The sequence below is a fragment of the Emys orbicularis genome, chromosome 4 (assembly GCF_028017835.1).
Source record: "Emys orbicularis isolate rEmyOrb1 chromosome 4, rEmyOrb1.hap1, whole genome shotgun sequence".
Lineage (NCBI taxonomy): Eukaryota > Metazoa > Chordata > Testudines > Emydidae > Emys > Emys orbicularis.
The window spans coordinates 75,378,814-75,400,957 of record NC_088686.1 but is presented as its reverse complement, the minus strand read 5'-3'; the positions used below and the strand labels follow the sequence as shown (position 1 = coordinate 75,400,957).

Here is a 22,144-nt window from a genome sequence, read left to right as displayed (position 1 = left end):
GAGAACGGTGCAGATTTATTCCAGCCTTCCAGCACTTGGGAAGTAAGAGCTGCTGGGCTTGTGCCCAGCCACCCAACCTAGTCTGATGCTTGGCTCTGCAAGGTCCTGTGGCTCAAAGGCAGAAGCTTTTATTACAATTCACTTCCTACAAACCTGATATTTTGAGATTTTCTTTCTGTGGGAGAATGAAACCTTGGAGACACGCTCACTGGATATGATATTCCTGGGCGCATTGATTCTGCAGCTCACTTGGGACCAAAAATGTTTGCACTAATTTAGCTGGTGATATGCCACTGTAATTCACTTCTGTCTTCAGATTGACCTAATGGCCAAGCAGATAGCAGGGCCCTCACAAGAACTCAGCATCAACATGGAATGAAGAACACACTATATAAATAAATAAAAGCCCTCATTCTCTTCTCAAACTTATTTTACACTAGTGTAACTATATGGACTTCAGTGGGTTACTCCTGATTTACACTGTGTGAGTGGGATGAGGCCCAAAATAACAGCTATCACTCTGAGCTGCTTGTTCTAGAAGTGCCTGCTGCTTGTCTTGTCAATGCCATCAGCATCCACAAGTCAGGCTCTTCTTTTCAGACCTTGGTAGACCTGTTATGGAGGCCTTTCTAGGTGTGGGTCTCTCTAAAGCCCCAAGGTGTCCGATATAAGGGCAATGGCACAATGAATCAAAACCAAACAATTCAGAGAGACAGAATTTATTGCCATGTAATCCCAAGAGGAAAGAAGTTCTCACCCTCCAACAGGATCCACCACAATATCTCGTGGTCTATCTAGGTTCTCCCAGATCAGTACAGTCCTCATGGTCCCATCTGTGTTGGAGACCTCTATCCGGTCTGTTCCTACAGAGATCAGGAGAGGGGGGGTGAGAGAGAAGGAGAGAAAGATCAAAGACCTCTGGAACCTCAGGAGACAGAAGAAACCAACATTGATACAGTGATTCAGTTTCCCTGCCTGCCATCCTCTCACCTGACCTGAGAGGCCTGAAGTGAGTGCGGAACAGACTTACTCAGCAGAGAACTCTCACGTTCAACTTCCCAATCCCAGCAACTGCTGAAACCCAGTGCAGCTGGGAGGAAGTGCTCTACCAGACCATCACAGGCATCTGGCTAGGCCCCAGAGGATGTCTAGGGGGATACATTCCTGACATACCTCAGAACTCTAATTCTCTGGCAGAAATATCCTCCAGATTCTAACCATTCTGTCCTGAGGTACGTGGTTGGAAAACTTAAGTGAGAGCCCTCTGCAGCGAGCAGCTGTTGTCCTCGGACATACACTAGCAATGGGGTTAGAGCCCCAGTAGAAGTAACACAGGAAGCCAAGTTGGTTCCTGCTTCATCAGAAAGATGGGGAAGGAGGACCCATGTTTGCCAAATGGAGAAAGACAAAATTGAAACAGATCAGGCTGCCAAGCTAATACTGAGTTTTTATGAACAGGGAAGAAGATTACACCCTGTAGAGAGCATAAGACCCCAGTACCTGCATCAGTCCAATACAGCTTGTTGGTGACCCAATCAATAGCCAGTCCAGCTGGGCTTTCCAAGCTGGTATCCACCACAACCTGAGCAAGAACCAAAACAAAGGTCAGCAAACAAGAAACTCCCTTGAGAAAAGTCCTTGAGCCTGGCTCTCCGCCTGTCCACTGCCAGCAACACAAACAACTCAGGCTAGCAAAATCCAAGCAGGAAAAATCCACGAGAAAAAGTGTTGAGGACTTCAGAATTCAAACATGTCAGTTAAAGAATGGCTTTTGGACACCCCCATTTTCTACCTTTATTTCATTCCCCAACCGTCAAACTCTTGAGCTCTGTCAATGGCAGCCTGAGCATGAGCCAAAGGGGATGCCCAGAAAGTAACTCAAGGGAAAGCACAGTCCCTGCCACGCTCTCAGTTCCTGCTGAGCCAGGGAAAATGGGATTTAGAACCTTGTTCATTTGTGTTTTATTGAGACTCTGCCTGTGAAAAATCGAAGCCGTAGCTGGGTATTTACAAATCAGTTTTCTCTCTTGCCCTAACTGCAGGGAGTCCCAGACAAGGAGGTGCACACACAGCACACACAAGGGTCTAAGAGCTCACCTTGGATCACCAGTGATTAACACGAGCCAAAACTAATGTGGGCATGGACAGGACCAGGGTAGCAGACCCCCCAGAAGGCTGATACAGCCCCTATGGTTCATACAGAAACCTCAAGCCAGATTCACAACACAGAAGGCTGAGATCCCCAGAAGCTGCTTGGCCCGGTAACCTCACATCTACAGAATATTGTACCTTCTGGCCTGATCCGTCCCATTTTGCTCTGCTAATGGAGTCGGTGCTGACATCTGTCCAGTAGACATAGTCATCCTTTGAGTCCCAGTCCAGAGCCACAGCACTGCGCACATCAGCCAGGGGGATGACATCATCTGACAGGTCTTCTGTGTCGAAGCTGATCCGACGGATGTCCATCCTTCGGGCAAAAAGCAGGAACTTGTCAAGACCTGATCAAAGGTCGAAAGGTCTTCTTTTAATTTCTCTAAGTTCAACAACATAGTGACAAACACAGACAATTCTCCTGTTACATCGGAGCTCCACTGCATACACACCACTCAATGCTGATTCACAGGCCAGGCCCTCACTGCTGGGAATGGGGGGGGGGGGAGAGGGGGGAATATAGTAATGGGAATCTGTTTCCTGGGGGTGGGAAAGATCACACTGCATGGAACAAGCCCATCAGATCTGGAACCTACATGGAACACAGATCTGACCTACAGCAGGTAGCTTTGCCATCATCTGTGATTCCAGGAAACAAGGGGGCTCATTCTCCTGTAATTGAGCACACTGTAAATCAGGAGCAACTCCCCTGCAGTCCTTGGAATTAAGCTATTCATTGCTCACAAAGGCCAAAGGGTGCAGTTCATGTGGGAGTTTCCAGGTGACACACCCATTCAGCTGTGGACACACACTGTGGCATAAGCACTACCTCAGCTGTAAGCAGGCTGGAATGGATATGCAAAGCAAACACACATCTTGCACCAATCTGGTGCTCAGTAGGGGGATGCAAAAGGATGACAGGATCTTACAGTAGACCTCTTATGTTACCCTACCCTCCTCTAAAGGCTTTTTCTGCTGCACCCCTCTCACCCCGTGCCTGGAAGTGACACAGCTGCTGCTTACGCAGATTTCTGACCCACTTCTACACATGGGACGCGGGGCTGCGTGAGCACATCTGAGACTGGGAGCATTTGGGACTGTGACATGCAGGCTCCGATCCCACCCCACTTACTCTGAGCACAGGTGTGGCTGCTGGTCTTGCGGAAGCCTGTGGGGCAGGCACAGGTGTAATCCTTGCTGTTTGGCAAGCACAGGTGAGTGCAGCCCCCATTGTTGGCCCCACAGCGGTTTTTCCCTGCTCAAATAGCCAAAAACAAAAACAACCACGCATAAGGCAACCAGTAAAGAGAGCAAGAGACATAGCAGGGGTGAGGGCAGGTGGGAAGGGCAGAGAGGGACACGTAGGTGCACACGCAAGAGCTGGGAAATGTTCTACTTTGGGGTAGCTATTTGGACCTCCTGCCCATTCACATAGACCAGCCCCGCAGGGACATGGGCACAAACGGCTTGTCTACATAGGAAAATTATTCTGGAATAGGGTAGGGAGTGAATTTAGAGTGGTGTAACTATTTCAGAATAACTTGTGTGTAGACAAGCCCTAAACTAGTGGTCCCCAAACTTTTTTGGTCGCATTCTCCCCTTTCCTGGTACACATCCCCCCGCCAGGAGCTGCAGTTGGGGCTGGGAGCCATAGTCAGGGCTGGGAGCCATGGTTGGGAGCAGGGCCAGTGCTGCAGCTGAGGTCGCGGCCGGGAACAGGGGTGCGGTTGAGGCTGGGAGCCGGGGGCCACGGTCGGGAGCAGAGCTGTGGCCGGGAGCAAGGCCGCAGTCGGAGCTGCAACTGGGGCCAGGAGCGGGGCTGCGGTCAGAGCTGCGCCGTGGCCAGGAGTGGAACTGTGGTCAGGAGCCAGTGGCTGGGGGTGGTGCCAGAGTGGAGCTGGGAGCTGGGCGGGGCTGGCCCAGGCCCCACTGCACCCCCCCCCCCCGAACATTCCTCCGCACTCCCCTAGGGGGGTACACCCCACAGTTTGGGGATCACTGCCCTAAACATTCACGATCAGAAAGCAACTGTCCCCCTGTGCCAGCCGGGGGGGGGGGGGGGGGAGGGGGGAGGAGGGGCGGCTGTGGTACACCCATCCAACAACTGGAGAAAGAGCCTTGAAATAACATCAAACCAAAAGTTGCTGGATGGAGAAATTAGTGCTGGACTCTGGTAGCAGAGGTAAGCTTGGGGTTGTGCATGGGCCTCACGGGGGAGATAGTGAGTAGTGGATAGAACAGTATCCCTGAGTCACAGGCCTGGACTCTCCCTGCCATAGAAGCTGGGCAATGACAGGTCCCCAGCTGGTTGGCTTTCCCTCTGCAGATGTGTCTCCCTGCCCCCTCTGCAGTTACCTGCTGGCTGGCGCTGAGGATGCAGTGTGTGGATGTCCATGGGGAAGTGGAGCTTGTTGCGGATGATCTCCTGGTTCTTGCCGGTGAATTTGTTGGCACTATTGATGCTCTTGGTGTGCCAGTCCGTCCAGTACAGGCTATCCTCAAACACTGTGATAGCAAAGGGGTGTGGGAGGCCTGCAGCAAGAGTCCAGCACAGACATACAGGTTAATTCAGACCCCAGGAAAGCCAGACTAGCAGAAAAGCAGAGGAAAGCCCCTGAGCCTGTCCCTCTGGGGCGCTCCTGCACACCCAGGGGTCTCTGACCCTAACAGACTCAGCAGAGCCAAATCCAGCGTTCACCAAAAAGAACTTTGCTTCTCTTCAAGGGCTGGGAGGAGAGGGGCAGAGCCTGTCCCCAAGGGATGGGAGAAGTATGGCAGACTCACTCCATGGTGGTGTTTGGGGAGTTGGGGGAATGGAAAGTAAATGTAGCAGCCCTCATACAGGTTGCTCCAAAGCTCACTCTGTACTGCTATATCTTTCCTGATGCAGCATAGCTCTCCCCACAGCTGAAGCCTAGTTCTCACCTTGGCTGATAACAGCCTTCCTGTTCTGCCCATCCAAGTCAGCCCTCTCAATGACATGGTGCTTGGCGTCCACCCAGTACATCCGGTGCCCAGCATAGTCAATGGTCAGCCCGTTGGGCCAGAAGAGGTGCGTATCAGCAATGATGCGTCGATTGGAGCCATCCATGCTGGAGTATTCAATGCGAGGTGTGTTGCCCCAATCTGTCCAGTAGATGGTGCTAGAGGAGGGAAGGAGAGGCCTGAAGGCTAGGAAATTGAGGCCCTAAGAATGGCACCAGGCATCACTTCACAGCAAGGGAGAGAACAAGCTGGCTCTGTAACCTCAAGCCATGGGACTGGGTCTCAGTCACAGGGGAAGCGAGAGCAGCCCCAGCCTGCCATGCAACACTCTTTGGATTCAATTTGCAGTGACCCAAGGAAAGGGCAAGCATTTCCCTGGATGCATCCTGGCCTGGAGCCTCCTGCTTCGTAAGGCTCCCTAACCCTGTGATCAAAGGCAATACTGTGTGCACAGAGGAGGCCCTGGGCCAGGAAACAAGGAGAAGTCTAGATCAAGGATAGGGCCCTCACTGCTCAGTCCCATGTATTTGGAACAGTACTTAATTTGTAAAGAAAGAGGTGCCGGGGCTCAACCAATTAGGTGCCAGGGCTCAAGCAATTTTTTTACTCTCATAAGTGACGCGACAAGCCCAGAGATGCCAGGGCTATGAACTTCCAAGCCTAGAGGTGTCGGTGTCAGCCCTGGCACAAATTAAGCACTGATTTGGAGGGTTCCCCCAATAGTGGAGTTAGTGGAGCCCCATGCCCCCACTCACCCCTCCATGGGGTGGAGCGCAATTGCTCGTGGTTTCTCCAGGTTCTCCCACAGAAGCACCTTTCTGTGCGTGCCATCCAGATTCGCCACTTCAATCCGAGACGTCCCAGAGTCTGTCCAGTACAGCTTGTCATGGATCCAGTCAATGGCAAGTCCACCTAGCCAAGGGGAAGAATTAATCACAGACCAAAACCAAGAAGGGCAGATTATGCTGCTAGGAACAATTCCTCTTCTCCTTCAATCCCTCAGGCCAAGCCTCAAACTCCAGGAGGAGAGTACCCTCCACCATCCCCATTCAAGGAGAGCCATACACAGGGGACACATCCCAGCTGTCTCTCTCTTCCTCCACTCCCACATTGTGTGGTCTGGTCAACTTCCCATGCCTTGGCCCTGATTGCTGGCCACACACCTGGGCTCTCCAGCCCTGTGGACACCACCTCCTCTACGTTGCTGCCATTGAGGTTGGCCCTCATGATGCGGTCCAGTGTGACATCAGACCAGAACACTAGCTCCTTGCTGTGGTGGAAATCAAGGGCAATGGCATTCTCCAGGTTGTTCAGGAGCAAGGTGTACTCCGAGCGGTGAGGCAGCACCTGCCGGATGTCAATCCGATTGGCAAAGAGCAGCACTGGCTCTGGCCCTGAGGGACACACAGAAGAGAGCATGAGGAGAACCTGACGTGGTCACTCCCTGAGCCAACTGATGGGTGTAAAGGACTGGGAAGAGGAGACAAGGTGAGTGTTCCCACTAATGACACTGGGATGGGCAGCTTTGAAGCACTTTGCAAATGCTCACCAAGAGCTGATCAACCCCATCCCCTGCCTGAGCGTCTCACATCAGCCCCATCAGCCATTCCCCCAGACACAAGCACCTGACATCACAATCATATGGTGTACTCCGCCCTCCCCTTCTACAACACTGCTTACAGCCTGAAAGGACAGGTGAGACAACAGTTACAGTCAGTCCTAGACAGCCAGAGCAAGCTTAGCAGAGAGGGGCTGCCTTTTTTGTTTCTTTTTTTGGTTTTGTCTTGTAAGTAGGTGTACAACAGCACTTGCTGAGCTATGCTACATTAGGGGAGCTAAGGAACCAAGCTAAGGTGAAAACAATGTGTGTCTTTAAAAGCACACGTTGTCCACACTCAGAGAATGAAATATGCAAACATAAAGCAGAGTCTTGCCAATACAGAATCAGTGATCATGAGTCTGTTTCTATTTCTGGTTACAAAGCACAGTCCAAACCCATAGAGGAGCGACTGTGCAACCAGCATAACAGAGAAATTCTTTCTGCTGCAGGGTCTGGGACACAAGAGAGCCAGAAGGAGAGGAGCTGGGCTTGACTCTAGCGGAGAGAGAGTTGTGGCACTACACAGCTACCAACCACTGGGCAGTAACGGAGGGTCAATCTCTGTCCTAGGCAGATCATACCATCTCTGACACAGACTTGAGAGCCCCACCTCTCTTACATATTGGTAGGACTTATCCACCTAGCCAGGTTAACAAAGAATTACTGAACTGAGTTACCAGAGTATGCACACGCATGCACACACTCTAGAGCTGACAGTTCCTTCTTACCCAGAGCTTTGCAGCTGCGCTTGTCCGGGCGAAGCTCATAGCCTTGCTCACACCAGCACTGGAAGCCACCCTCACTGTTGGTGCAGCCCTGGCTGCAGTAACCCTCCTCAGCACATTCATTCACATCTACAAAAGGGCAACGGAACAAAGTTACAATTAGGTCACCAAGATCCCACCCCTACCAGGAGCTGTCCACATCTCCCTGCTGCTCTGTCTCTATGTCCGTATTCCAACTTCCATCCCTGTCATAGACCTCCAGCTGCAAGTACCTTATTGCTGCAGTGAGGAGAGATGGAATGACTGACCCTGCCTGCTCACCTTGACATGATCGGCCGTCCTCCAGCAGCCTGTAACCTGTGTGGCAGGTGCACTGCACCGTCCCTCGCACCATCTGGCACTTCTGGGCACAGCCCCCATTGTTGAGATTGCAGTTCTCCTCACCTGTCCGTGGACCTGTAGGAGCAGCATCATGTAAAGAGGACAGAGATGAGACAAGGCAGCTGCTATTATGCTCAGCTGTTAGACAACAGCAGGCTTGTGGAAAAGGCTAACCCTGAAGGGAGGAGACACGTCCTGCAGAAGGCTGCATCCCCTTAGGTGGCAGCAACATTCCACTCAGACAAAGGGTAACAACTCCTCCCAAGATCTGTGCATTGACAGATGGAGCAGGAACCTTTGGGATTCACTCTCTGAAAAAACATTCAGCTGTTTGACAGCACAGGATTGATCTTCCTATTGCTCCCCCCACTCCCTCCTCTAAGCCTGCACATCAATCACCCCAGAGACCATTGCTGGGGTCTCTTCCTCAGAACTCCTATTAAGATCACTAGGATCGCTTTCCCTAGGCACATGGCTCTCAATAACATCACGGGGGTTGACCCCCACCTTACCCAGCTCAACCATGAGGCGCTGGGAATGGGGAGACTTACGGCAGTTTTGGTGAGGACTCTCGTCGCTGCCATCTCCACAGTCATTCACACCGTTGCACAGCTTCCTCTGGCCAATACAGCGCCCGTTCCCACAAAGAAACTGGTCAGGGGCACACTGGGGACTCCCTGTGGGGGCAGAAGGGAAGTCACATACCCAGAACTAGGATTCAAACAAGTTCAGCTCAGCAGAGGTTTGCTGCACAGGACAGCAAGTCCCACGGCAGAAAGAAGAAAAGAGGAGTGCATAGTCCCCTTACCCCTTGGCTGTGCTACGTTACTGCATCTCCATCACATTCATTACAGTCTTCTCTTTTGGAATTAGATTGAACCTATTGTTTTATGTTTCTGTGGATCCTAGGAAAGCAGCTTAGGTTCACTTTACACTCCCCACTACTGCCTCCTCCCTTGTGTTGCTTCAGAGGACCTCAGATTCCCCTCCAGACTGTGCCAAGTATTACTCTATAAAGAAGTCCAGATATTTTATTTCTCTCAGATTGAGTGCAAGATCATGGTTTAATTCCTGTTAGTGCCAGATTCCACAAGCGTCCTGGGCCCCTTCTCAACATGTGTCCGAAGAGCTAGCCTCCACGCTTTCCTCCCACTTTAATCATGTGAGATGTCACCCTAATGCAATCTTACGTTTGTCAAAAACAGAGTTTTACCCTGTTCTAGATGGAAAGCTCTTTGATGGATTTGGACTAGGGTTTACACAAAGCCTTGAAAAGTCATCTGTGGAAAGAGGATTTCACAAGTGAGCCACACACTTCAGTTTCTGCTGATGGTAGGGAGATGCTGTGCAGTTTTATCCAGGACCTTCCTTTCTCCTTTTATTATCTGAATTTAATTTTTACTGTAAAAGAGCACTATATAAAATGGGATCATCTTAATCATCAGAGTCAGATCTGATGAGCCAAGTTACTAAAATATGTTGTGACTGCTGTTTACTCCAGTTAGCCTTGCAGAACCAACCCAGCTCAGAGGGAGGGAGCTGGAACCGATTCCTTCTTGTAAATCATCAGCATAATTGGTTATGGTAACACCTGTGCAAAACCATGAAAGGCAATGGGGCTCTACAGATGTACTGATGAAATAATTTGGCCTCCAGAACCTTTATTACAAGTGATGTGTGAGAAGAAAAAAAATCAAGAGACTATGGTGATGGGCACCAATACAAGATCCAGATAGAGACACAAACCTGGAATCCAACAATATATTTACAGAGTCGCTTTTCAGAGCAGAGCCACAGTTTAAATGAGCCATTTTGACATCTGAAACTTGTTCATTATAACTGACAGAAAGATGCCATATTATTTCTGGATTTGTGATTTCAAATAGCTGACTAGACAGACTAAAGCAACACCAACTGATCAGCTTTGTCGCACTGGCAATTACGTGTCTAGAAGGTGCTTGTGTCCTAAGTTTTTTTCATAGCTGGTAAGACTAATTCTCCACTGAGCCAAATTTCAGCACCAGTTTTGGACTCTTAAATGTCAACTTTACTATAAGTCGCTGAACATTAGGTAACATTCCTGGCCAGACAAATCCTCAGACATTTTACAGTGTGTGTTGTGACAGACCCAGACCAGTGGGGTACAGGAATCTGGTAGAGGGCAAATATACTGGTCACTGGATGAGTAGTTTTCTGTTCCCTGAGTGACCAGAGCAGGGACTGCACTAGAGTAATCAGGAACCTGCTAAGGCAGGCAGGCTAATTAGGACACCTGGAGCCAATTAAGAAGAAGCTGCTAGAATCAATTAAGGCAGGCTAATCAGGGCACCTGGGTTTTAAAAGGAGCTCACTTCAGTTTGTGGTGCTAGTGTGAGGAGCTGGGAGCAAGAGGCACACGGAGCTGAGAGTGAGAGGGTGTGCTGCTGGAGGACTGAGGAGCACAAACGTTATCAGACACCAGGAGGAAGATCCTGTGGTGAGAATAAGGAAGGTGTTTGGAGGAGGCCATGGGGAAGTAGCCCAGGGAGTTGTAGCTGTCATGCAGCAGTTACAGGAGGCACTATAGACAGCTGCAGTCCACAGGGCCCTGGGCTGGAACCCGGAGTAGAGGGCGGGCCCGGGTTCCCCCCAAACCTCCCAATTGACCTGGACTGTGGGTTCTTCCAGAGGGGAAGGTCTCTGGGCTGTTCCCCAACCCACATGGTGAATCTCTGAGGCAAGAAAATCCGCCAATAAGTGCAGGACCCACCAAGATAGAGGAGGAACTTTGTCACAGTGTGTATTGGATCCCATCAGTTAACTGTTATCAGCTGACCTTCACCATATTTATGGTAGGTCTTGGCTGTTTAATGAAGAATCTCCAAAAAGTTGGCTTTATTATAGTGTTGGATGTATCAATTCATCCTAACCCTGATATTTTATTTCAGGGGTACTGCAGGTTTGGTTTGGTTTCTTGGTGGTCATCATTCCTTTGACTTTTTGTTTAGATACTTTCATTACTGGGGTGAGGACCAGTGGTGTTATCAGACTCCTTGTAGTTGTGGTTACATGTGCAATTGCGTTTTCAGGATTAGCATCTCCTGCACAAAGGTACCTATAACAGCTGATAGCTCTAAAACAATCAGCATGGACACTTGAACTTCAGTCAGTATCTACAGGGATGTTATTGACTAATACAGTAAGTGCAGTCTCCATACCAGAAGTTGTTGCTGAAGGGAGGGCAAAGGAGGAGGTGGAGGAATCAATGCTTAGCTACCTATGATGTCTAATTCAGAGCCATTAGCTGTAACAAACAATGCAGCTTCCCCCTGCCAAGACCTACCTGTGTTCTCACAGCTCTCCTCATCACTGTTGTCAGAACAGTCATCCTCTCCATCACAACGCCATGACAGACGGACACAGCGCCCAGATTTACAGCGGAATTGGTCAGCTGTGCACATGGATGTGGCTGAAACAAAGGAAAAACAACGATACAGAGCAATTATAATCTAACCCACCAGCCTCATACCCTAATTCCCTTCCACTCCATAACACCACCACAGACCAGGCCTCTGCCTGGCATCCCAGGCACTCACTGCAGTTCTTCTCATCTGACTGGTCATCACAATCAAAGTCGCCATCACACCGCCAGCCTGCGTTGATACACAAGCCACTGTTGCACATGAATTCCCCGGAGCGGCACGGCTGGTGAGATGCTGCAGAGAGGGCACAGCACATTAGTACCAAGGCATTTCAATTCCCCCCCAGGCCATCCTCACGTCCAACTGGCATGAACGTGAACCCCATGCTCAGGGCAACCCTAAATCTTTGACTGCCAGAAGCAAGAAAGGGAACTTGGGTGGATCACTCCAGCTGCCCTGTTCCGTACACTCCACATGAAGCTCTGGTTCTGGCCTCTGTTGGAGACAGGATACTGAGCTAGATGGACCATTGGTCTGACCCAGTAGGGTCGCTCTTATGTAATTGACCCATTCAGGAATGCTTCAGCCCCTGTATCTAGGGCTCCTGGCTAGACAATGACCCTGCCACCCAGGCCAACAAAACCAACTTTCCTTCTAGGCAGTGTCCCTCCCCAACCAATTCCAGCCAGGGCACTGGGGAGGGACACCTTCCCCAACTCCAGCCAAATTCTCCCATTTGGATCAGCTACCGGGGGGACCCAGGGGATTACTCTCCCTTGCTGCTGACTCACAGCAGTCGGACTCATCAGACCAGTCCCCGCAGTCATCGTCTCCATCACAATGGTAGATGTCCAGAATGCAGCGTCCGTAGGCACACTGGAACTCCTCCAGGCTACAGGTTGTGGCTGGAACATCTGATGCTAACAAGGAAACCAAGAGAAAGGAAAGGCTAAGGGCAGGGACCAAGCCAGTTTATGCTTATGTTGGTGGGAACAAGAGGAGCCTGGCAGGCACCCAATGCAGCAGGTGCAGTGCATGTGCACAAGTGGCTCGCTCGCTCGCTCCCTCCAGCCCTCAGCATATCCACAGCACTGACAGGGACTCAAACACTTCACTGGAAAGCTGTTGACAGCTGCATGCAATGGAACCAACCCACTCAGCACCACCCGGAGATCCATCCTTATCTCCAAGCTTATCTCTGAGTTACAGATGGGGAACTGAGGCATGGAGAGGTGAAGCAACAGAGGGAAAGCCAGGGACAGAACCTAGAAGTGCTAACTCCCTCATTCTGTGGTCAAAGCACTAGATCATACTGCCCTATAATAAAAGCTTATATAATACCTCAAGGGGTGGGAGTAGGGTGAGGGGTGGATTCAAAGCAACAAGCCTGACCCAACCCTATACCTCTTAGAATAAAGTCAGCCTTTGTGGTGCGATGAACCTCACCTTATTGAGGTTCAAGGTAGGAGGTCAGACTGCAGGTCTGAAGTATGGCACTGTTCCTTTAAGGACTCAGAAATGTGATGGGAAGGTAAGCAGTGGAGCAGCAAGGTGCCCGGGTTTGCACCAGGCCTTTGAAGCGTTGCTTCCCCTGACATGCTGCCAAAACAAACTGCTCCAAATCGCTGAAATCCTTCCCAGCAGACTCTGACCCTGTGCAGGACCTGGCACATTCAGAGTCAAGAATTTGCCCGCTGCCCTGCTCTGGGACAGCCGGGTGCTGCACAGGAAGGTGCCCTCGCCAAGAAATTCTTGGAGAGTTCAGTGCAATGGAGACTGAATTCCTCTCTCACTCTGGGCAGGGAGCCGTGGGGCACTGTCCAGAGAAGAAAATGCAACATTTAAGCACATGGAGGCTGAAGAACCCAACTAATAACTTGGTGATCTCTGGAGTCATGGAGAGGCTTTGGGATGGGGACTGGACTGAAAGCTGCCACTGCTAGGAATTCATCGAGAACTGCCCCTCCAGCTGGGAGCATGGGGCAAAGGCAACAGACACCCAGTAAGAGCTTTATTTCATGCCAGTGTCTGATATCCAGATGCTGAACAGGAGCCCAGCTGACTGGCTCCAGGTACTCTTCTAGAGAGCTGAACAGGCAGGCAGTGGGGTTCAGGGAAGAGAGGGCAGCTGGCAGCCCGGGGGAGGGGGATAAAAGGAGAAAGGGTAGGAGACCGACCCTGCTATCCAAATAAAATGCTTATCTGCAAAACAGTTAGAAAGTAGAAAAGGGGACACCATTTCTACCCCATCCTGCCATGCAGCAGGAAGTTGGAGGTCTCCCTCTCCCTTCCCCAGGGCCTGTCCACGGCCAGCAGGGTAAGGACAGGCAGGGGAGCTGGAAGGAGGGAGGGAGGTTGGCTTCTTCTCAGAGCTCTTTCCAGGCTCAGAAATCTTTGCAGCTCTGGCTCCCTGCCAGCTCTCATTATCTGGAGAGATAAAAGACAACTCCCCCTCCCCCTTCCCCGCATACCCCCTCCCGCCCTTCAGGAGCTGGAGGCCCTGATCCCCCTCCCAGAGCCTTTTGAAGTTTCCTCCTATCTAGAACAAATTCTGCAAAATGCCCTTGAGAGCGGAGTGGGGGAAGGGAGCTCTGCAACTTCCCCAGACACTAACTGCCGCTCAGAGACTCAAGAGCAAGGGGGTGGGGGGAGTAACAGGATCCTGCCCCTGTTGCTACAGGCCCGTAGAACGGGGACAGCTGCTTCTGGCTCCCCCACACTCCTGAGAACTGCTCCCAGCTTTTCTATCCACTTAGCTAATACTGGACAAAATTTTCAACAAACTATCCCAGTAAACAGATGAAGGTCGGGGGGACCCCAAAGGGTGTGCAGGCATGGGGGGCTCCTTTAGAATTCTCTGCAGGAATCAAAGGAGGAGGTGAGGGGAGGGATCCTTCCTCTCCTTACCCACTTCATGATATGGCCCATCTGTGGTGCACAGGATCCCTGGCTCTGGCTCAAGGTCACACCAGCCTGGCAGCAGAAGGGAGAAGCAGCCAGCCCAGGTTACCACCCAGAGAGAGACATACAGTACTTGTCTGCACCATGGGGCTGATGATGGCCCCCAGCACCAGGGATGGAACACAGCAAAGCTGCTAGCACAAACAGGGCCAGTTCATTTCCAGCATATATTACAGAAGGCACACTAGGCCCCAGGTTTGTAGCAGGAGCAAGCAGCTAGCTCCCAAGGCTATGAGGGAAGGAGGATACTCACGGCAGTTCTCCTCATCCGAGCCATCCTTGCAGTCTGTATCGCCATCACAGAACCAGTGCTCGGCTATGCAGCTGCCATCGCTGCAGCGGAATTCCTTCTCTGAACATTTCCTCATGTCTGCAGGCCAGAGACAGCAATGCAATCAGAGCCCACGTCTCCCAGAACACCCAAACACGCCTGTGCCACCTACTGAATCCCCCAGGGCTCCCAAACACACCCATGCCCTCTGGTGCCTGGGCACACCAGCAGTGCTCATTCTGTTTAGCATTGGTTGTTGGATTAGAAAGGAATCCTCAAGAATTCAGAGCTCTATGTCAAGGAACAACAGGTCCCAGCATGGACAAATGAGACCAGGCTGGGCTGCTGGTTGGAAGAGAAGCCCCACAGCCTCAGGTCCCAAGCAGTAACCCTGGTAAGCATGTCCCCAGCTGCTCATCTCAGGCAATCCAACTATGTGGCCTTACCATACTTTAGGAGATTAGCACCCAGTGGATGGGAGTGGATGCAAGCCCCTTTGTAAGCAGCTGTCCTAGGCCGACTGCGCAGGCACCCCATTCATGGCATTCACATGGTCATGCCACTCACCACACTGCTCATCGCTGTTGTCACCACAGTCATTGTCACCGTCACAGTGCCACAGGCTGCGGATGCAATATCCATTCTGACACGAGAACTCATCCTCCTCGCATTCCCGTGGTGCTACAAGGACACAGCCAAGAGTGAGCTGAAGACAAGCTGATTTACCTTACAGAGCCAAGTCTTCAGCCCAGCACAAATGGGCCCTTTGGAACAATGCCCTCCAAGAGGGTGCCACCATGAAGGGAAAACTCGTCCCCCATCACACAGCACAACATGGGGTGGTTAGAAAGAGCCAAAGCCAGCCCAGGATTCCAAGTCATCGCTTCAGATCCCCTCCCAGAGATTTCCGTGCAGGACAATGAGGAAGGGACTGCAGTATCAGCAACTTTTCAGGGGGACCCTTCCCCCATTGAGAGGAACTGGATCCAACAGAACCTTTCAGCTAGGACAAGAATCTCCTGTACTGCAGACTGGGCAGCTCACCTCACTGACACAGCCCACACTTCCTGAGAGCTCACGCACGTAGTCAACTTTGTCCTCCTCCTTCCCACAGTTCTAGGGTTACCATACGTCCGGATTTCCCCGGACATGTCCGGCTTTTTGGTGCTCAAATCCCCATCCGGGGGGAATTTTCAAAAACCCGGACATGTCCGGGGAAATAGGGAGGCATAAGCCAGGGTCCGCCCGGCCCCAGCACGATCCGCCGGGTCCGCAGCGCAGCCCAGTCGCACCGGCTATATTGTAGCGAGCTCGGGTGGGGGAGGCTGCGCATCCGCAGAAGGGGCCGAAAAGCCGCTGCTGCCCCCGCAGGCCGGGCGGACCGCGCGCCCCAGCCGAGCCCGCAGGACCACAGGGAGGCTGGGCCCAGCCAGCGGTTCGGGCTTCCCTCGCAGGCGGGGACCCCCCGGCCACTGGGGGACCCTTCCCGCGGCCCCGGCGCCAAGGGAGCTGTTCCAGCAGGGACAGGCCGGGGAACGTGCTCGGCGGCGGCAGGAAGGAGGCGGTGGGGAGTGCGGCATGTGCTGGGGCTGCAGGGACCCGCGCCGCCTCGGTCGCCGCTGAGCCTCTGAAGCCCCCGCCAGGCAGAGGCTGCCGGGGGAGCGGGGGAGCAGGGCAGGCGGGGGGGATGCAGAGGCTGCAGGGCGAGGAGGAGTAGGGTAGGTAGGGGCATAGAGGCTGCAGAGGCAGGGGGGCGCAGGGGCAGGGCAGGCAGGGGGCACAGAGGCTGCAGGGGCGGGGGGGGGTGCAGAGGCTGCAGGGGGGGCAGGGGCAGGGCACGCGGGGGGGGGCAGGGGCTGCAGGGCGAGTGGGGAGCAGGGAAGCACTTAGCAACCCCCAACCAAGATCAGAGCGGGAGGGGGGAGGGGGAATGCAGGGTGCTCAGAGGAGGGGGCAGAGTTGGGGCAGGGACTTTGGGGAAGGGGTTGGAATGGGGGCGGGGGCGGGGAAGGGGCGGAGTTGGGGCAGGGCCAGGGCCCCCATGGAGTGTTCTCTTTTTTCAGTGTTGAAATATGGTAACCCTACACAGTTCCAAATCTCTCTCTTTCCCCTTCCCTACTCCCTGGAAAGGGCCTATCCACAGCCCATACTCCTCCAACACCCAACTCAGCATTTCAGTGGAGGGTGAAAGGTCAGCACAGCTCAGACCTGAACAAGTTAGCAACAGTACATGCCAAAGCCCACAGCAGAAATAATCTCAAGCAAGCTCTTGGCTTCAGGTCCAGAGAAGTCTGCCCTATTCCACAGCACTGTGCTCTGCATGGGATAAAGCTGCTTCTCATCAACACGTCCCTTTTGTGTGTTATCCCCATACAGGAGCAAGAGTTTGCTGCTGGATCCTGCACATAATATTGGTTTGTCAGGTCTCCTGTTTCCCCTAGATTTGCTGCCATGTAACAGTCATGAGGAAGGGTTCCTCTCAGTGACACCGGATTTGGTGTCAGAGTTCCCATTAAAATCACCACCCCTGCCTTGCCGCTCTGATCTCCCAAGGTGGGGTAGGGGGATGGAACCGGAGAATATTGCCATAAATGACCAAACACTTGCACCCCAAATCTATGGGCATCCCCATCTCTGTCTAGAGGAATGTCCATGTGAGCTGGCCCTGATTAATGAGCTCTATGGATTGAGAAAGGCATGGAAAAGATGCCAGAAAGCTGGACAGCCAAACTGTCATACAAAATCTTGAACCTACAGAGCCCTAATTCCACACTCCCCCACCCCCAGTCTATATACGAGGTAGAGATCAGAGTGTAGCCCACATTAAATAGCTACAGTCCCATGGGGAGCATTCTGAGGGCTGGCAAGAAGGCACTAGGTGGGCATGAGTTAAGCTCTGCAGTTGTCTGGGAGGTGGAAGGGGGTCATCAGGGAAAGCATCAAGTCAGGTGCTCTGGGAGCAGGCTCAGGAGCACATACACATGGATCACCCTGCACACTCCTCCCCCATTGCTCAGTGTACCTGGGGAGAAGTGTGTGTCGAGGAGCTGAGAGCACTAGCCTGACAGCACACATCTCAGCATCTAACAGCAGCCAGACACCAGCCCTAATGTCAGGTGCAGCTCCTGAGAGCTGTCATTGATGTGTGCTGCAGGAAAAGCTGGTTCTCTGGCACATGCTGACAGTCACTCAGATGGGTGCAATGAGGCAACCACAGAGCAGGGAGGGGCACTTTAATCACTTTACTTATAAAAAAAAAAAAAATCCCCAAGTAACCCCTGTCCCCAGCACGGAAGGAAGAGGGTGGAGCTGCAAGAGATCAGGTATATTTCCATTCACATTCTGTTAACTTTACAGGCATGACAACAGCCTTAGGTGCTGCCAGAGCTATTGTGGTACGGTAAAAGTGGATGGGCTCTCTCATGTGGTGCCAGGTTGCCATGTCTCAGAGCAACTGGGCCTCTGGCCAGGGCAATATCCCTGCAACACTCTCCTCAGTGAAGCTGTTTGAAGGGAGAGGACCCTCAGGATGGCCCCACACAGCAGCGGAGTCAGACAGTGGAACCTGAGGCCACAGGAAACCAGCCAGACAAACAGTTTAGTGGGATTTAGCAGAGGTTAGGCATTTCCATGAACAAGGAGCACACGAGCAGCTCGGCTCCCTGGGAAGCTTGGGGAAGTGCTTCATGGGACATTAACTAGCAGGCTGCAGGGCATAAACTGTTCTCCAGCTGGGACCGGGAAGCATCCCCTCCCCCAGGATAAAGAGCTACACAATTATCTGGCCAGGTGCACTGGGGGAGGGTCACCCTCCTCTGAAGCATCAGGTACTGCAGCATATGGAATTATGTGGGCCATTGGTCTGATTGAGTGGAAAAACTCCCATGTTCCTGTGTCAACAAAGTTAACACTGGTTAACCATTTGGGTGCCAGCTTCCCAGAGGCCTAGCAAGCCTATGTGGCACCCATCCTTTCAGCAGCATGTCATCCTCCCCTTGAAGGGTTAACTTACGGCAGTCCTGTTCATCAGAATCATCTTCACAGTCATTGTCTCCATCACAGACCCACGAGCGACGGATGCACTTCCCATTGTCACAGTGGAAATCCAAGGGTGAGCAAGTAGGCAGCACTGGACACAGGAGAAAGGAGTCAACTCACTATGTGCCTGCAGCAGCGTTCCTATAAAGACCATTTTCTCCCTCTCCCCCGCTAGCAAGGGACAAGCCCCCAAGCGACAATGAAGATGAGTTTCGAGTTATCAGTGAGAACAGACCCTGGGAACCTGTGGCTGAGCAGTGCTGCATCACCACAGGAGCACCAACCTTCCCAATACAAGGGCCGAGCCACATTACCCCATTCAGCTTCTCCCTTTCCCATCCCCTACACAAGGCAATTCTCCCCATTCCAGTCCCCTCCCTGTAGTTTCACATCCTTCCGGACGTTCGAAAGAGAGTTAGCAACATAAAAATATATCTAAATTCTTCCCCTCCCTGCGTGCTCCCCCAGTGCATCCTGTCCTCCCTTGTCTATTACACGGGAAGCATCTCTGAAGTGATGCTGTTGAGCAGTTGGGTTTCTGAGGCACATGCCCAGCCTGCCATAGCATGTGTGTGAGGGGGGCTCTCCCAATGAGATGTTGTTTCTAGGGCTCATAAAAAGGAGTTTAAGGCAGCAGATGAAGATGCTACCCCCTGCCCCAGGCACAGTATATGGCAGAATCCAGGCCCTGTAGGAAAAATAGGAGGATGGGGGAGGAGAGGAGGCACCTTTATGAGTTCAATAGAGTGGCAACAAAGTGGGGCTGCTGGACTGTGGCTTTAAAGGGGTCTGTGAGCATCCACAAGGCTGGAATTTGAGGTAGAGCATAAGCCCAGCCCTGCCCTTCCCTCACAGGTGAGAGGAACACTCTGAGCCCTGGGAGGTTCATGCTTTCAAGTGCTGCCAGCTGCTGTGGGAAGGAGGCTTACACAGGGCTCTGCTTCTGACAGGTGTCTTCTCCAAAGAACAATGTTACCTTAATGATACAAAGAGGAGCAGAGCAGGGAGAGGCTGGGTCTCTGAAACCCTTTCATCCCAGCCCAGCCTGCTGATAGCATCTCCCAGCTGTCACCAGCCAGGCCAGTCCTGCTCTGCTAGGCTCATAACTCCTCCCTTCCCTGCCAAACACTCTGGGTGGGGGGTGAATACAGCAGCAACACAATAGACAAGGGAAGGGGCAGATCCCCTGTGGGCTAGAGAGAGAACATACTGGATGGCAACACTTTCCGTTTTCCCAGCCCCCTCAACCCTCCGGTCCCCCACAGCTCAGAATTGTTGCCAACATCCTGTGTAACCAGTGCAGATTAGACGGCGGAACCCCAGGGGCTCTTTTACTTAATCAGACGCACCTGGGACTGTAACAGGATTAAACTCAGCATGGGAGAGCACCTCCTGCAGCTTTGCAGAACCCACAGAGCAAGTGCCTACACCCCTGGCTCCCAGAGCTTCACTAACCCTCCTAACAGGCCTCTCCATAGGACCCAATATTCTCCCTTCTCAGCAGGAATATTAGGTACCTAAGCCCAGAAACGTGCATGGCTCTCTACTATAGGTGGAAAATGGCAAGGAACCGAGCGCCTGTCCAGAGAGTTCCCAAGATAACAGCACAAAGGTGCAAGAGGTCTAGGGCCTGCTCTGCCTCACAGACACATGGTTCCCCCTTCCTAAGTGCAACTTCAGGTCCTTTTGCTAGGTCTTTTCTCTGTTTGGTGCATCCTGGGACAGGGTTCATCTCCTAACGCAGGGCACCTCTGCAGCTCATCCCAATTCCTCAGTGCATAGCCCCTCTGCATCCCAGCCTGTTTGTCACCCTTCTCTAGCTAAGGTAAGGCAGCTAGCACCCTGGTATTTAAGTGCTGAGTGTGCTTTTTTGACCACCTCTCAGGACTCCCACTTTCCATCCCACTTTTACTCTCTTAAATGAGCTAAATCACTACAACATGGTTTCACCCTTAAACACCATCTACTGAAATGCTAGCCCCTCCAGCTGACAATGCGGTTCCATGGAGGAAACTGAAAAGAAGAACAGTTCCCCCTTCCATTATAGCAAAAGCCACATGGGATGGCAGACTAGGCACAGGGCTGGAAGCTAAGAGGACCTGAACTCTAATCCCACCACAGCCACTGACTGGTCTTAGAGATACTTTGTAACTAAACAAAAGCTGTAGGTACAATACAACTTTACAGAAGTTTAGGGGACTCAAAACAAGACATCTGTTGAAAAGAACATTCACAATGGATATTTCATTCACCCCTATTTAGAGTGATACATAGGGATATAAGTAGGTGCAATGGGCTGAAATTAAGAGGGGACAAGTAGGCCAAATATGAAGGAAAACTTCCTGACAATGAGGTATCTCAGGGTATAGGATATTCTCCCCAGGGAAGGAGCAGAAGCCCCACCACACAGAGCATTTAAAACAGCACTGGACAAATCTCTACAGAATCCTGCACTGGCCCCAGAGAGACAGACTGGAGGATCCAAAAGGCCTTTTCCATTTTTACTGCCTAGGATTCTACAAAGACCTGTGTTCAAATCACACCTAGCCTTTTCGGATACATCTCCACAGCCCAGAGCAGCAAGTCTCAGAGCCCAGTCAATGGACTTGGGCTCACAGGGCTCATGCTACAGCATTAAAAATAGCTGTATAAATATCGTGACTCAGGCTGGAGCTCGGGCACTGATGCCCACCACCCTCTAAGGCTTCAGAGCCCTAATGTCAATACAGCAATTTTTAGCACTGTAGCACAATTCTGAGTCTATTGACCCAGGCTCTGAGTCTTGCTGCCGCAGGTTGCCTCTCCATGTGTCGACGTAACCTCCCACCTGTCTGAGGCCTGGATGGAGAGGAAGGCACACATACACGTCTCTACATTTACCAACCAGAGACTCATCAGCAGAGCAGGTTTTCTAGCTGCTGGTTTGTTTCCTTCAAGGCGGGTGCACACCTCCAACAACCTCCTCCTAGAGAATCCTAGTGCTGACTGAACATGGAGACTGGCATTCCCCTCCTGCCCCATGGCAGGAAGAAGGGGCCACACCCCCTCCCCAAATTTTACTCCCCAAAAAAACCCAACCAGGAAGTGCAGGTTCTCGGATCTTGAGAGACAAGACAAGCCCATAGCTCTGCCTCTCTCCCATCAATGCAGCCTCTGTAGACTGCACACAGACCAGACCCTTCCTGGCCTCAGCAGCAGTTTCAAGGCTAAAACCATCCGCCCCTCCCATCCCCCCCCCCAACATATGCATTACTGTCTGCTCTCCCCAGTTCCAGCATGACTAATCACCAAAGGGCTGCGCAGGAGCTGCCTGGAAGGGAATTTGCATACTGACTCTCTAGGGAAGAATTTTTCAGGCTCCCAGAGGTTTAGGCCATTAGCACTGGTTCACAGCTGATACCAACATCCCATTGAACTCCTGCTTCTCTTCATGAGGTAACTGCGCAAAATTAAATTCCACCCCTACAGGGAGCAGTTCAGCCAATTTCATACTCTCTTTAAATATGAAAAATAAGCTTGAGGAGCTAGGAAAAAGAAAATGACACACAGAAACTGCTACATGCAAAGAAGGGCCCCATTCCCACCCCAGCAGACAGCAAGTGTGTCTCCGAGCCCAGACAACACCAGGGCA

General features: G+C 52.0%; 1 protein-coding gene across 1 annotated transcript in view; it reads right to left on the bottom strand.

Annotated features, from left to right (window-relative positions):
- LRP4 (LDL receptor related protein 4) overlaps positions 1–22,144 on the bottom strand; it is a 110,633-nt gene that overhangs the window by 19,817 nt on the left and 68,672 nt on the right. The window contains exons 3-19 of the mRNA XM_065402622.1: positions 18,488–18,604; positions 15,043–15,156; positions 14,458–14,574; positions 12,035–12,163; positions 11,418–11,537; positions 11,165–11,290; positions 8,394–8,519; positions 7,783–7,917; positions 7,465–7,590; positions 6,300–6,530; positions 5,892–6,048; positions 5,077–5,294; positions 4,507–4,683; positions 3,284–3,409; positions 2,290–2,498; positions 1,501–1,582; positions 758–863 (exon numbers count right to left, since the gene is read on the bottom strand). Coding sequence (XP_065258694.1) covers positions 758–863; positions 1,501–1,582; positions 2,290–2,498; positions 3,284–3,409; positions 4,507–4,683; positions 5,077–5,294; positions 5,892–6,048; positions 6,300–6,530; positions 7,465–7,590; positions 7,783–7,917; positions 8,394–8,519; positions 11,165–11,290; positions 11,418–11,537; positions 12,035–12,163; positions 14,458–14,574; positions 15,043–15,156; positions 18,488–18,604 — 2,416 coding nt within the window. The remainder of the gene's footprint in view (positions 1–757; positions 864–1,500; positions 1,583–2,289; positions 2,499–3,283; positions 3,410–4,506; positions 4,684–5,076; positions 5,295–5,891; positions 6,049–6,299; positions 6,531–7,464; positions 7,591–7,782; positions 7,918–8,393; positions 8,520–11,164; positions 11,291–11,417; positions 11,538–12,034; positions 12,164–14,457; positions 14,575–15,042; positions 15,157–18,487; positions 18,605–22,144) is intronic.